This window comes from Erinaceus europaeus, chromosome 10 (genome assembly GCF_950295315.1).
Source record: "Erinaceus europaeus chromosome 10, mEriEur2.1, whole genome shotgun sequence".
NCBI classification, from domain to species: Eukaryota; Metazoa; Chordata; class Mammalia; order Eulipotyphla; family Erinaceidae; genus Erinaceus; species Erinaceus europaeus.
The window spans coordinates 19,025,691-19,039,898 of NC_080171.1; the positions used below are offsets into that span (position 1 = coordinate 19,025,691).

General features: G+C 47.8%; 1 protein-coding gene across 4 annotated transcripts in view; it reads left to right on the top strand.

Annotated features, from left to right (window-relative positions):
* Window positions 1–14,208, top strand: part of KIF24 (kinesin family member 24) — a 68,123-nt gene that overhangs the window by 52,122 nt on the left and 1,793 nt on the right. For all 4 annotated transcript variants that reach the window (XM_060199268.1, XM_060199269.1, XM_060199271.1 and 1 more), the window contains 5 exons: window positions 293–414; window positions 1,228–1,333; window positions 5,957–6,028; window positions 9,388–9,497; window positions 10,655–12,874. In XM_060199268.1, the coding sequence (XP_060055251.1) occupies window positions 293–414; window positions 1,228–1,333; window positions 5,957–6,028; window positions 9,388–9,497; window positions 10,655–12,874 (2,630 nt within the window). The remainder of the gene's footprint in view (window positions 1–292; window positions 415–1,227; window positions 1,334–5,956; window positions 6,029–9,387; window positions 9,498–10,654; window positions 12,875–14,208) is intronic.

A 14,208-nucleotide genomic window follows, 5' to 3' on the forward strand; every position in this document is an offset into this window, starting at 1 on the left:
GAATCCATCAAAGATATTAAAAAAGAGCATATGAGATCAAGAAGTAAATTAGCTCCTGAGCTATTGAATGTTCTCCTCTAAGATTAGTATTCCACATTGTTTTCGTTGCTGTTGGGTAACTTACTCCATATGATTTAGTGCGTAGGCTGTTTTCCACATGAAGGGGAAAGAAAAAACCCGCAGTGTACTAACAGAGTTGTATATCTAAGTCTCTGCTGTTCTTACCCAGCTCTTGGGAGCCAGAGGGCTTTCTTTATTCCTTAGGGAAATCACCTTGCGGTCTTATTTCCAGGTGATCCTGAAGGGCAGCAAGGAGCGCAGCACTGGGGCCACTGGGGTCAATGCAGACTCATCGCGCTCCCATGCTGTCATCCAAATTCAGGTCAGAGACTCAGCAAAGAGGACATTCGGCAGGTGAGCTGGAAATAGGCAGAGAATTGCATCGTCTGCCTTCCTCTGACGTGACTTTGAAATATATGTTATCAACAAGAAGATACCCTGCCACTGTGCAGTTCTTTGTTTCAGGGATACAGAGTAAAGTTGTTAGCCCTGAAATAAATCACTGTAGTAAAGTGCCATCAGCTGATTAACCATGAAGTAATGACCTATTGTTGGTCAGCCCTGAGTTATTAAAAGGGACATTGATTACTTCTAACACGAAACACGGTGTCAGCAGAGGAATAGCAGGGAATATATCACAGAGTATACAGGCAAAAAGAAAATTAATCCATCCTTCTTGAAAGAAGCCATGAGACAATTGGGTGCATTCACTGCTTCTCTGGCGCTATCTTAGCGCCCTCTGCCACACTGATAGATGAGCCTATCTCACCTCTTGAGTAATGAGTCTTTTTTTTTTTCTTTTTTCTTTCTTTTTTTCCTCCCTCCTTTCACTGGAAAGCCACCCACAGAAGTTTCTATTTAATTATCTAAGTGGGTACCTTAGTGATTTGCATTGTGGTCATTTAGCCTTATGGAAAGAATGTTTAATTTCAATCATACTTTCACATGAGTGAATAAAACCAACCAAAGAGTGTGAATGAACAATGCCAGCGACAGAGGACAGATCAGAACCATATGATACTTTCTGGAAAACTGACAGAAATGTCTTTTTTTTTTTTTCCTTGAGGGATAGGCCAATCTTAACTTCTTGTCACAAAATGCTGACTGATATAAAAAATATGCCAAAGACCCAAAGAAGTCATCACCCTTGTTCTGTCTTCTCTCTAGGATATCTTTTATTGACTTGGCTGGCAGTGAAAGAGCAGCAGATGCTAAAGACTCGGACAGACAGACAAAGATGGAAGGTGCAGAGATAAACCAGAGTCTTCTAGCTGTGAGTTGTGTGAAAGTCTTAATCTAACAATTATTTTGGCGGCTTGGGAGACAGCACAGTACCCAGAGTGATAGACTTAGAAGCACGAGGTCCCAAGTTTGATCCATGCCCAGCATCAACTTTTCCAGTGACACCCTGGTGTTCTCTCTTTCTCATAAATAAATAAATATCTATATAAGCAGTTCTTCTGATGGCCTAGAGTGTAGATCAGCAGGTAGAACACAAGACTTGCATGCACAAGGCCCCAGGTTTGACGGCTAAAGCAGCATATGTCCCAGCAGTACTCTGGTGACTCTCTTGCCCATTCTCTCAAAACAAAAGCATCTTCAAAAAAAAAAAAAAAGAAATTGAGGGAGTCAGGCAGTGAGTGGCACAGTGAGTTAAGTGCACGTGGCGCAAAGCACAAAGACTGGCAAAAGGATCCCGGTTCGAGCCCCCACACCTGCAGGGAAGTTGCTTCACAGGTGGTGAAGCAGGTCTGCAGGTGTCTCTCTTTAGCTCCCTCTCCTTGTCTTCCCCTCATCTCTCAATTTCTCTCTGTCCTATCCAACAACAACGATGGCAATAATAACAACAACAATGACAATAAACAAAAGCAGTGAAAGTGAAAAAAAAATAATAAAAGAAAAGTTAAAAAAAAAAAGATTATCTTCATCATCATTCATACACCCATAATATAAAAGAATCCTCCTGTGGATGCTGATCCTTCAACTCCTGCTTGGAAAAAAAAAAAAGAAAGAAAGAAAGAAAGAAAGAAAGAAAGAAAGAAAGAAAGAAAGAAAGAAAGAAAGAAAGAAAAGAAAAGAAAAGAAAAGAAAAGAAAACACACCCTCCACAACTGCTGGACACACTGCAAAGTGAGCAGAAAATGACCAGTTAATTTAGATATCCTTGCCTTGGCCCTTCTCTGTTCTAATGTAAAATGTCCTATTAGAATTCGCCCTTCCAGTGAACTCAAGAAGAATGATGTGATTATGAAGACTGGATTTCTTGAGACTAGAGAATGAAGAGGATTCAGGATCAGAGAGCAGTGGAAGTAAATAGGAGCGCACCAGCGTGTGTGGGGACCCAAGCGCAAGCCTCTGGTCCCCACAGGCACGAGTGAAGCTTCACAAGTGATGGAACAGTGTTGGCAGGTGTCTTCCCCCCCCCCCCGTTTTTCTCTGTTCCTTCAAAATAAACTTTTTTTTTTTAAAGTAAGGCAGGGGGTCAGGTAGTAGCACACCGGGTTAAGTGCACATAGTGCAAAGCACTAGGATCGGCGCAAGGATCCGGGTTTCAAGCCCCCTGCTCCCCACCTGCAAGGGGTGGGGGGGCCGCTTCACAAATAGTGAAGCCGGTCTGCAGGTGTTTATCTTTCTCTTGCCCTATCTTCCCCACCTCTCAGTTTCTCTCTGTCCTTCCTATCAGACAACAGCAACAACAGTAACACTGGGGGGGGGGGGTTTTTTTTGCCAGGAGCAGCGGATTGGTACTATTGGTAGTGCAGGCACCAAGCCCCAGTGATAACCCTGGAGGCAAATGAAAAAAAGTAAAGCAGGCCTACTTCCTGCTCCTCGCCCTTCTTTTTTTTTTTCCTCCAGAGTTACTGCTGGGCTCGGTGCCTGCACCATGAATCCACCGCTCCTGGAGGCCATTTTTCCCCCTTTTTGTTGACCTTGTTGTTGTAGCCTCGTTGTGGTCATTATTATTATTGCCATTGTTGATGTTGTTCATTGTTGGATAGGACAGAGAGAAATGGAGAGAGGAGGGAAGACAGAGGGGGAGAGAAAGATAGACACCTGCAGACCTGCTTCACCGCTCGTGAAGCGACTCCCCTGCAGGTGGGGATCCTGGGGGGCTTGACTTGGATTCTTATGCCGGTCCCTGCGCTTTGCGCCACATGTGCTAAACCCACTGCCCCACCGCCCGACCCCCCCTTCTTTTCTTGAAGGTGTATTTTCCCTTTAACTGAATTTTCTTTTTCTTTTTTTAATTTTTAAAAAATATTTATCTTCGGGAGTCGGGCTGTAGTGCAGCGGGCTAAGCGCAGGTGGCGCAAAGCACAAGGACCGGCATAAGGAGCCCGGTTCGAACCCCGGCTCCCCACCTGCAGGGGAGTCGCTTCACAGGCGGTGAAGCAGGTCTGCAGGTGTCTATCTTTCTCTCCTCCTCTCTGTCTTCCCTTCCTCTCTCCATTTCTCTCTGTCCTATCCAACAACAACAACAACAATAATAACTACAACAATAAAACAACAAGGGCAACAAAAGGGGATAAATAAATAAAATAAATATAAAAAATATTTATCTTCCCTTTGTTGTCCTTGTTTTATTGTTGTAGTTATTGATGTCGTTGTTGTTGGATAGGACAGAAAGAAATGGAGAGAGGAGGGGAAGACAGAGAGGAGGAGAGAAAGATAGACACCTGCATACCTGCTTCACCACTTGTGAAGTGACTTCCCTGCAGGTGGGGACCCGGGGGCTCGAACCAGGATCCTCATACCAGTCCTTGCGCTTTGCACCACCTGTGCTTAACTGCTGCACTACCGCCTGACTCCCTTTAACTTAATTTTCTACTCAGGCCCTTATTCTGTATGTGTATCTATTTCCTTTCCTTAACTAAATGCATTTCCTTCTCCTTGTGGAGTTTGAACTTGGGTTTTTTCTCATTTCCTTAGACCAAGCCCACACTCTGCTGCTTTCAAATGCCTAACAAGTAGTATAGTGACCCTGTTATTTTTTTCACCCAGCTTTAACATTTATTAATTTAAACATTTAAAAAAATTAACTAGCCCCTTCCTTCCTAAAATTGCACTGTTTTAAAGTAAGTCCTGTCATTGTGATGTTGGATTTTAGGAAAAGTCATGATGCATTTTTTGCATTGAAAAAATACATCATGGGGCCGGGTGGTGGCACACTTGGTTGAGCGCGCATGTTACACTCCTCAAGGATTCAGGTTCAAGCTCCTTGTCCTCACCTGCAGGGGGAAAGCTTCACGAGTGGTGAAGGAGGTCCACAGGTGTGTCTCTGTCTCTCTTCCTCACTCTCGATATCTGGCTGTTGCTATCAAACAAATAAATAATTTAAAAAATTAAAAAATATATCATGACTTCCAACAACCCAACATTTCTTCCACAAGTTATGTCACTATGTGTTTCACAGATCTCTAGCTCTTATTTTTTATATATAACCATAATACCATTGTCCTACTTAAACATTTTTTGTTTTACTGCATGGCATCACAAATAAGATGCTACCACTCCTGGGCCAATTTTTTCTTTCTTTCTTTCTCTCTTTCTCTTTTTCTTTTTTTTTTCCTCCAGGGGGCTCCATTGGGACTCGGTGCCAGCACTATGAATCCACTGCTCCTGGAGGCTATTTTTCCCATTTTGTTGCCCTGTGGTAGTTATTGTTGTTATTGAATAGGACAGAGAAAAATCAAGAGAGGAGAGGAAGACAGAGAGGGGACGAGAAAGACACCGGCCGCCCTGCTTCACCGCTTTCAAAGCGACCGCCCCCCTGCAGGTGGTCAGCTGAGGGCTCGAACCTGGATCCTTACGTCAGTCCTTGCACTTTGCACCATGTGCGCTTAACCCGCTGCACTACTACCCAGCCCCCTTCCTCTCTCCCTCCCTCTCTCCCTCTCTCTCTCTCTGTCTCTCTCTCTTCCTTCCTTCCTCCCTTCCTTTTCATTGGGGCTAAAGGAGCCCAGTGAGCCACAGAGACGGAGTGTGTAAGGAGCAGGTCTTCTTACCAGTCCGTCCCTTCGGAGAATCACCTCAGTGCTCAAGTCTGGAGAAACTGGGTGCATTTGTAATAAAGAAGGAAAGTCTCTATCGCCCTCTACTTTGCAGCTTCTTGGTAGAAAGAAGACAGCTGTGGACATTTTTGGCTGCTGCCTAGAACAACCACATCAAACTCTCAAGGCTCATTGTCCTCCCTGAGGGAACACCCAGCATTGATACTTCCAAGAATTTCTCCCATCCTCTTCCATCCTCCTCTTCTTCATTTACTACCTTTTAGTCTACATTCAAAGTTAGAACTAGAGTATCTCTTTTCCTCATCACCCCCCCCCCCATACCTACTCTTCCTGAGGGCAGGTTGTCTGTCCTGTGGCTGTCTGGACCCATATTTCTGCCCAAGAAAGGATAGAGCCTTCTTTTCAAGGAAATCAATTTCTCAAGAAAGGTGACTGTTTTTTCTTCTCAGCTCTGACTGAGACATTCAACCTTATGTCTGAATCTACAGTTGAATCTACGTCTATACATGTGCTTGTGTGAACAAGGGCCAGGGGGATGGGAATGGCTGACGGCATCTATAGTTGGAAAGAAGGTGAGACAGAGAAAGAAAGTGAGCTGGTGAGTCTGAGCTGCCACAGAGGCCTGCACTCTGCAGCCTGAGGGGCGGTCCCTGGGTTTCTCTGTCCCCTCTGTCCGAGCTAACCAGCGGGTCACGGCCACTAAGTTGGGGAGCCTATAACTAGACACAGGTGGCAACGGATGTTTCCTAGTCTAGCTGGATTATTTTTGTTGATAAGAAACTACCAAGGAATTTTGTTTTACCCCCTTTGGGAGGAGTGCCCAAGTGTGGTCTGTTTGTTTATGTTCTGATCTGTTCTGTTTGCCCTCGCTCTCCACTTTGCAGCTGAAGGAGTGTATCAGAGCACTGGATCAGGAGCACACCCACACTCCCTTCAGGCAGAGTAAATTAACGCAGGTCAGTGACACGGGGTCCGAGGTCTGCTCACTCATCTGCTCCTTCTGGTCATCTCTCTTGCCAGCAGAGCACTCGCTGCCAGCAAGGCCTGGTGCTGGGTGGGGGAGGCAGGGGCACGGGTGGAGCAGGGAACGGGGTCGTTGGGCAGAGATAGCTGCAGGGTGAGGCAGCTGGGCTCCCATGTGGTGTCATTACTCTTACTGTCACCACCTGACAGCTCCCCACTTACTTCCCATTTAATGGTGGTACAGATGTTGCTGGTACTTTCTTGGCTATAGCCAAGACCAGTGTTGCGGAAAGAAAATCCTGCAGTTAAGAATGAGGTTTATGGGGCTGAGTGGTGGCACACCTGGTTGAGTGCACACATTACCATACACAGGGACCTGGGTTCAAGCCCCCAGGCCCCACCACAAGGGAAAGCTTCACGAGCAGCAAAGTGATGCTATCAATGTCTCTCTCTCCCTCTCCTTCCCTTTTCAATTTTCTCTGTCCCATAAAATAAATAATTTACTTTTTCAAAAGAGACTGATTTATGACATGAGCTAACAGAAGACTGCGGTGGCCGGGTGGCTGCACATCTGATTGAGCACATGCATTATTACAGTGCACAACGACCCAGGTTCAAGACCCATCCTCACCTGCAGAAGGAAAGCTTCCTGGGTGGTGAAGCAGCATTGCCAGTGTCCCACTCTCTCTCCTTCTCTATCTCCCTGTTCTCTCTCTGTGTCTCTCTCTATCTCTATCAATAATAAGTAATAAAAAAAAGAAGGTTGACAGGGAGTTGGGTGGTAGCGCAGTGGGTTAAGCGCACGTGGCGCAAAGCGCAAAGACCAGCGTAAGAATCCCGATTCGAGCCCCCGGCTCCCCACCTGCAGGGGAGTCGCTTCACAGGTGGTGAAGCAGGTCTGCAGGTGTCTGTCTTTCTCTCTCCCTCCCTCTCTGTCTTCCCCTCCTCTCTCCATTTCTCTCTGCCGTATCCAATAACAAAGACATCAATAACAATAATAACTACAACAATTAAAAAAAAAAAACAAGGGCAACAAAAGGGAAAACAAATATTTTTTAAAAAATTAAAAAAATAAGCAAAGGTGACCAAATTATGTTTGTGAAAAACAAACAAACAAAGCTGGGAGACTATCCCAGTGGGTAGACTGCAGGACTCGCATGCCTGAGACTTCCCGATTCAGCCCGGTGCCATGTACAGGGCTCTGGCTTTTCCTCTCCGTATCTCTTTCCTCTCTTACTCTAGTAATTTGAAATCAGTCTGGGGACTGGGAGATAGCTCACCTGGTAGAACACACATTTCACTGTGCTCACAATGAGAGTTCAGGGGGACCAGGCGGTAGTGCAGCGGGTTAAGCACACATAGTGCAGTTCCAGCCCCCGGCTCCCCACCTGCAGGGGAGTCCCTTCACGGGGTGAAGCAGGTCTGCAGGTGTCTCTCTTTCTCTCCCCCTCTGTCTTCCCCTCCTCTCTCCATTTCTCTCTGTCCTATCCAACAGCAGCAACAACAATGACAACAACAATAACAAAACAACGATAAATAAGGGCAACAAAAAGGGGAGAAAAATGGCCTCCAAGAGCAGTGGATTTGTAGTGCAGGCACCAAGCCCCTACGATAACCCTGGAGACAAAAAAAAAAAAAGAGAGAGAGAGAGAGTTCAAACACCTGCCCCAGCCACCACATGGGAACTCTTGCTTAGGGGTGAGCATCAGGAGCAGCAGAGTGGTGTCATATTTTTTCCTTCCCTCTCTTTCTGGAAAGAAGAGAAAGAAAAGAATCCATTGGGGGCCAGGGAGATAGCATAGTGGCTTTGCAAAAAGACTTTCGTGGCTGGGGTTAGACAGCATAATGGTTACGCAAAGAAACTCTTGCCAGAAACTCTGAAGTTCCATGTTCAATCCCCTGCACTACTATAAGCTAGAGCTGAGCAGTGCTCTGGTAAAAAAATTAAAAAAATAAAAAAGTCTTTCATACTCTGAGGTCCCAGGTTCCATCCTCAGTACCACTGTAAGGCAGAACTGAGCAGTGCTCCACTGTCTCCCTTTATTTCATTAAAAATAATTAAATAAAAATAATAATAAATAAATGCTGAATCTACATCATTGAAGAAAGGAGGGAGAGAGATAGCGAGAGACCTCATTGAGAGCAGCGAAGTAGCATGGGTGGGGATCCCTGGAGGCAAGTGAAATGAAATGACAACAGCTACCTTGGAAACAGAAAGAAAGAACAGGCGTGTGGTTGTCATTGTGAATCCATCTTTTGTGACTGCTCCCAAAGACTTGATTCAGATAAAACACAGAGAGGGAGACACCACAGCACCAGAGTTTCCCGTGCTGCTGTATCGCACCCACTAGTACCAGGACTTGAACCTGGACTGCACCTGACAACGCATGTACCCTACCTGGTGAGCTGTCTCTTCCACCTGCTTTTGTAAATTTAAAGCATCTCCCCCCCCACCCCTCATTTTTTTATTTTGTTTTACCAGAGCACTGCTTAACTGTGCCTTAAGCTGGTGCTGAGGACTGAACCTGGTACACCAGAGCCTCAAGCATGATTCTTCTGCAGAATAAGTTTGAGCCCCCTCTTCCTACCTGCAGGGGGATGTTTCACGGGCGGTGAAGCAAGTACTGCAGGTGTGTTTCTTGGTCTCTCAACACTCCTGTGAATTTTGCTATTAGACTCCACTTGAAGATCTTCCTCATTTCCCGGCTGCCTTAGTTATGCTCTTCACCTCAGCTCTGCTTTGGCCCACAACCATTCTCACCTTGTCTTGTACTTTAAGTGCTACTTGATTTTTTGGCCTCCAGGGTTATCACTGGGGCTCAGTGTCTGCACTATAAATCCACTGCTCCTGGCGGCCATCTTTTTGTTGTTGTCGCTGTTGGTGCTGCTATTGTTGTGGCTGGATAGGACAGAGAGAAATTGAAAGAGGGGAAGACAGAGAAGTGGCCTCCCTGTGGGTGGAGAGCCGGGGGCTCAAACAAGGATCGTTGCACGGGTCCTTGTGCTTTGCACGGTGTGCACTTAACTCATGCGCCACCACCCGGCTCCCCAAATGCTACTTTTATTATTTCTTTTTTCAAAGCTTTATTTATATTTTTTATTTTTGATATAGACAGAAATTGAGTTATTTTTAATGGTTGTATTGTATTTGGCTTACAATTTAACTTATTCCCTTTTTTTAAATGTCTAGGTTTTTCAGGTTATTATTATTATTATTATGAGCTGCTGGCTCATGGTAAGGTGTCCACTCTACCTGCTGAGCATTCTCCTGACCACCTGCTTCTGCACGTAATACGCAGCCATTGTGCTCGTTGCTAACTGACTTCATCGATCTGCCTTCTCTTTTGGACAGGTGCTGAAGGACTCGTTCATCGGCAATGCCAAAACCTGCATGATCGCCAACATCTCACCCAGCCACATGGCTACAGAGCACACTCTGAACACCCTGCGCTATGCTGACAGGTGGGCCGGCTGTGCGTGCATGCGTGCGTGTGTACGTGTGCGTGCATGATACAAACCTGCTCGGGCAGCGATCGTGTTGCCAGGGTGTGTCAGTTGGTCATTTGGGTAGTGTAGTGTGGTCTGCCAGGCCTTACGAGCTAACAAGCGTCAGTGGGAGGAAAGGAAGGCCACACGTTCCCCTGTTCAGGAGGCAGCTCCCATCCAGAGCTTTTATTTAATATTTACTTATTTATTTACTTTATTCCCACCAGGGTTATTGCTGGGGCTGGGGCTCAGTGCTGACTTCTGATGGCCACTTTTTTTTTTTTTTTACTTTCTAATTAGGACAGAGAGAAACAGAATAGAGGGGGAGATAGAGGAGAGAGAAAAATAGACACCTGCAGACCTGCTTCACTGCTTGTGAAGCGCCCCCCCCTCCCCCGCAGAGGGGAGCAGGGTCTCTAACCTGGGTTCCTGTGTGTGGTAATGTGTGCGCTCAACCAGATAGACCAACCCGGCTACCCACACACAACCCCCAACAATAGCTTTTAGATGACTATTGTGAGATGAGATGTTTTTCTAGTGTGGAAGGTTCAGTGAAATTTTCTCCCTGCTGGACTCAGTCCTGGCTTTAAGAAATAGGATACATATCTCTTGTAAAGGGAAAATCATGTAGAGTTAAATATAGGTCCAAATAAGATCAGCCCAGACATGTTACAGAGAATCAAAGGAGGCCTAAGAAGAGCAGAAAGTTTTAAAAGGCTTCTTGAGAGTTGATGGCACCAGTCACTGTCCTCAGCAGGACTGACTAAGACAATGCTCTGCTTGGTCTCTCTTTCTCTATATAAAATACAATAATATGGGAGTCGGGCGGTAGCGCAGCGGGTTAAGCGCAGGTGGTGCAAAGTGCAAGGACTAGCTGAAGGATCCCGGTTCCAGCCCCTGGTTCCCCACCTGCAGGGGAGTCGCTTCACAGGTGGTGAAGCAGGTCTGCAGGTGTCTGTCTTTCTCTCCCCCTGTCTTCCCCTCCTCTATTCATTTCTCTCTGTCCTATCCAACGACGACATCAAAAACAACAATAACTACCACAATAAAAAAACAAGGGCAACAAAAGGGAATACATAAATAAATGAAAATTATTTAAAAGAAACACAATAACATTAAGTGGTTATTTACAGGGTCAAAGAACTAAAGAAAGGCATTAAATGCTGTGCTTCAGCTGCCAGTCAGAATCAGACATCTGGAAACTCTTCTCCAAAACGGATTCAGAGCTCCCCGATGGCTTTGCCAGGGGACAAGTTCTCTCCAAAAAAAGTCAAGCTGGGGCTTCAGCAGGCACTCACAGCAACCCCTGGCTCCACAGAAGGGAAGGCCCGACCTCTAGCCAACCACCCTCTCAACATTCCTTTTGCTTCCGTACAAAAAGTCTCTGGTATAAGGGGAGGCTCTAGGGGAAGTCCTCCACAAGAGGGAGTCATTCACACCGGCCCTGCCAAAGCAACAGTGCGGCGTGGACATCTGGCCAAGAAAAGAGCAGAAGAGTTCGCTTCACTGTGCACTGAGAAGAATCAAGTCAGTGGTAAAACTGCCCTTGGGTGGGGGAGCAAGCCCCCTGGTCTAGAAGGCCTGGTGCACGGGAAGCTGCCATCCAAGGACAAGAAAGTTCAGACTGTGCAGCCAGTGCAGAAGCAACTCTTGTCTCGAGTGGAGCTCTCCTTGGGCAGTGGCCGCCGCCACCACTTAGCTGAGTACAGCCAGAGCAGTAAGCGGGGCCCGCCTTCCTCAGAAGCTCGGACAGACATCCCTCCACATCAGAGGGAGAGGGAAGAACATTTACGCTTTTATCACCAACAGTTCCAACAGCCGCCTCTCTTCCAGCAGACGTTAAAGTACCAACCACTGGAAAGATTTTTATGCCAGACCAGACCCCAAGAGGGGCAGCTTCACACTGAGGCTCTGACCCCCTCCCACCCTTCCTCTGAGAGTCACGACGGAGGCCACACTGAGGACCTCGATGACAGTGATTTCAGTGAAGATTCCTTTTCACATGTCTCGAATCAGAAGAGCACAAAGCAGAGAAGCACCCTGCAGGATAGCGAAGACTCCTTCTTCCTTCACCAGCGAAAACAGGGTCCTGAGGAGCAGGTGGCTGAGAGGCGACAGAGTCTGTTTTTCAGCCCCAGGACAGATGGTGACGGGAAGGGTCTAACTGCTAACTGGATGGATCACTCGGACCACGGAAGAGCAGCGACTTCAGTGGATCAGAACCACGGTCGAAGCAAGATGTCTTTGGACTGGAGCAGAGTGGACTCCACCTCCTCAGGGTCACCTCCCAGAGGTAGCCTGGCGGAGAAGCCTTACTGCTCACAGGTGGACTTTGTGCACAGCCAGAAGAGAGGTAGCAGCCCAGCCTCTGACCTCAGACGGGATCCTTTCAGAAGTGAGGCTCTCCCGGAGGCTGAGGGCAGCTTGCCCTCCCTGGTGGAAGGTGATTTCACTTTCTCACTGTCCCACATTGCAGTTCCTGGATCCCCAGACCAAAGAGAGACGCGCAGTGCCCCTCTGAGAGAAGATAATGAAGACAGCCCAATTCTGGCAGCAAGAATGAGAAACCATAACTCTTTCCAGGGAGAGGACTTTCGAGGGGAATTGGGCATCTGCTCGGAATATGCTTCTGCGCTGATGGCCCCCCTCACTGTCTCCCTGCTGCAGAACCCAGGAGATGAGGGTATTTCTCCTCTACAGCAGAGAGCCCAGGATGGGGCTACACATAGTCTGGTGGCTCCAGGCACAGAGGGGGCAGCTGCCGACCCCCTGGTGTCACCTGTAGAGCCAGAGGCAGCGGGGCATCTGTGGCTCTCGTCATCTCCTCCTGACAACAGGCCTGCTGGTGACCTGCCATCTCTGTCCCCGTCACCCATCCGTCAGCCCCTGCCTGACAGACTGCCCACCAGGAAGGCTGAGCCAGAGGAGGCCTGCCGGAGCAGAGAGACCACACGTCTCTTCTCCCAGGATCGTGCGGGGAGTGAGCAGTCAGATGCTGACGCTGACCCTGAGGACACAGAGCTGGGCCACTCTCAGGATTTCCCAGGAAAGTCCTTCACCAGCAGACATGCTGGAAGACCCCACTCTGGGCTTGCACTCACCCCTCAGACAGAAAGCAGTCACACAGCTAACCAGCCCTCGGCCCAGGAGAGAAAGTATCCAATCAGACTCGGTTGGCAGGAGCCGGATTTGGCCACAGACCCTGTCAGATTGCCCCGCTATAACGAGGACATGGAGTGGCTCGGACGCCGGCCCGTCACAAGGTGCTTAGTAAGGCCAAGCTCTCCTTCTGTCTCCAGCTGCTCATCCAAGACTGCAGGGACAGCCCATCAGCCCACCCTGGGGCACGCACAGTAAGTTGGACTCTGTCCCCCAGCACTTAAGCCACTCACTGTGACACTCTTCTCCCACTCTGCTTAGTGTCTTTTTTTCTTTATTATTTCTTTATTGGGGAATTAATGTTTTACGTTCAACAGTAAATACAATAGTTTGTACATGCATAACATTCCCCAGTTTCCCATATAACAATACAACCCTCACTAGGTCATCTATCATCCTTCATGGACCTGTATTCTCCCCACCCACCCCAGAGTCTTTTACTTTGGTGCAATACGCCAATTCCATTTCAGGTTCTACTTGTGTTTTCTTTTCTGATCTTGTTTTTCAACTTCTGCCTGAGAGTGAAATCATCCCATATTCATCCTTTTGTTTCTGACTTATTTCACTTAACATGAATTTTTCTTTTTTTTTTTTTTTCTTTTTCCTCCTCCGGGGTTATTGCTGGGCTCGGTGCCTGCACCATGAATCCACCGCTCCTGGAGGCCATTCCCCCCACTTTTGTTGCCCTTGTTGTAGCTTCGTTGTTGGATAGGACAGAGAGAAATGGAGAGAGGAGGGGAAGACAGAGAGAGAGGGGGAGAGAAAGATAGACACCTGCAGACCTGCTTCACCGCCTGTGAAGCGACTCCCCTGCAGGTGGGGAGCCAGGGGCTCGAACCGGGATCCTTACGCCGGTCCCTGCGCTTTGCGCCACATGCGCTTAACCCACTGCGCCACCACCCGACCCCCAACATGAATTTTTCAAGGTCCATCCAAGATCGGCTGAAAACGGTGAAGTCACCATTTTTTACAGCTGAGTAGTATTCCATTGTATATATAGACCACAACTTGCTCAGCCACTCTCTGCTTAGTGTCTTAACTGCCCTGGGAATGACTGTAGTTGACCCACTGTCAGAGCCCTGATGCAAGTAGAGACATTTCAGGGGGACCTGCCTAGCAGCCTCTTCCATGAGCAACAGAATGGAGTAGAACAGAACAGAGCAGAACTGCTGGTGGCCCTCAGCCTGGCTGGCAAAGCTGCAGTGAGAGAAGGGACTGTTTCCTTAGGCAGAGCCCCTCAGTCATTCATCTAGGATTCGTGTCTGTGGGACTGCTGCCCTGCCACAGCAGCTGCACCCTTTGCCGAGAACCCTGTAAGATGGGGAGGTAAAAAAGCTTCCCCCCAAAGGGGGGTGCCAAGGATGGCACAGTAGAAAGAGATGAGGCATGCGGCCAGGGGGATGGCTTAGCTGGTGGAGCACAGGACTTGTATGCTTGGGACTCCTGGTTCCGTCTCTAGCATTGCATATGCTGAAGCGACGCTCTGCCTTTTCTCCCTTCAAAGAGTCAGGGCTGGAAAGACAGCATA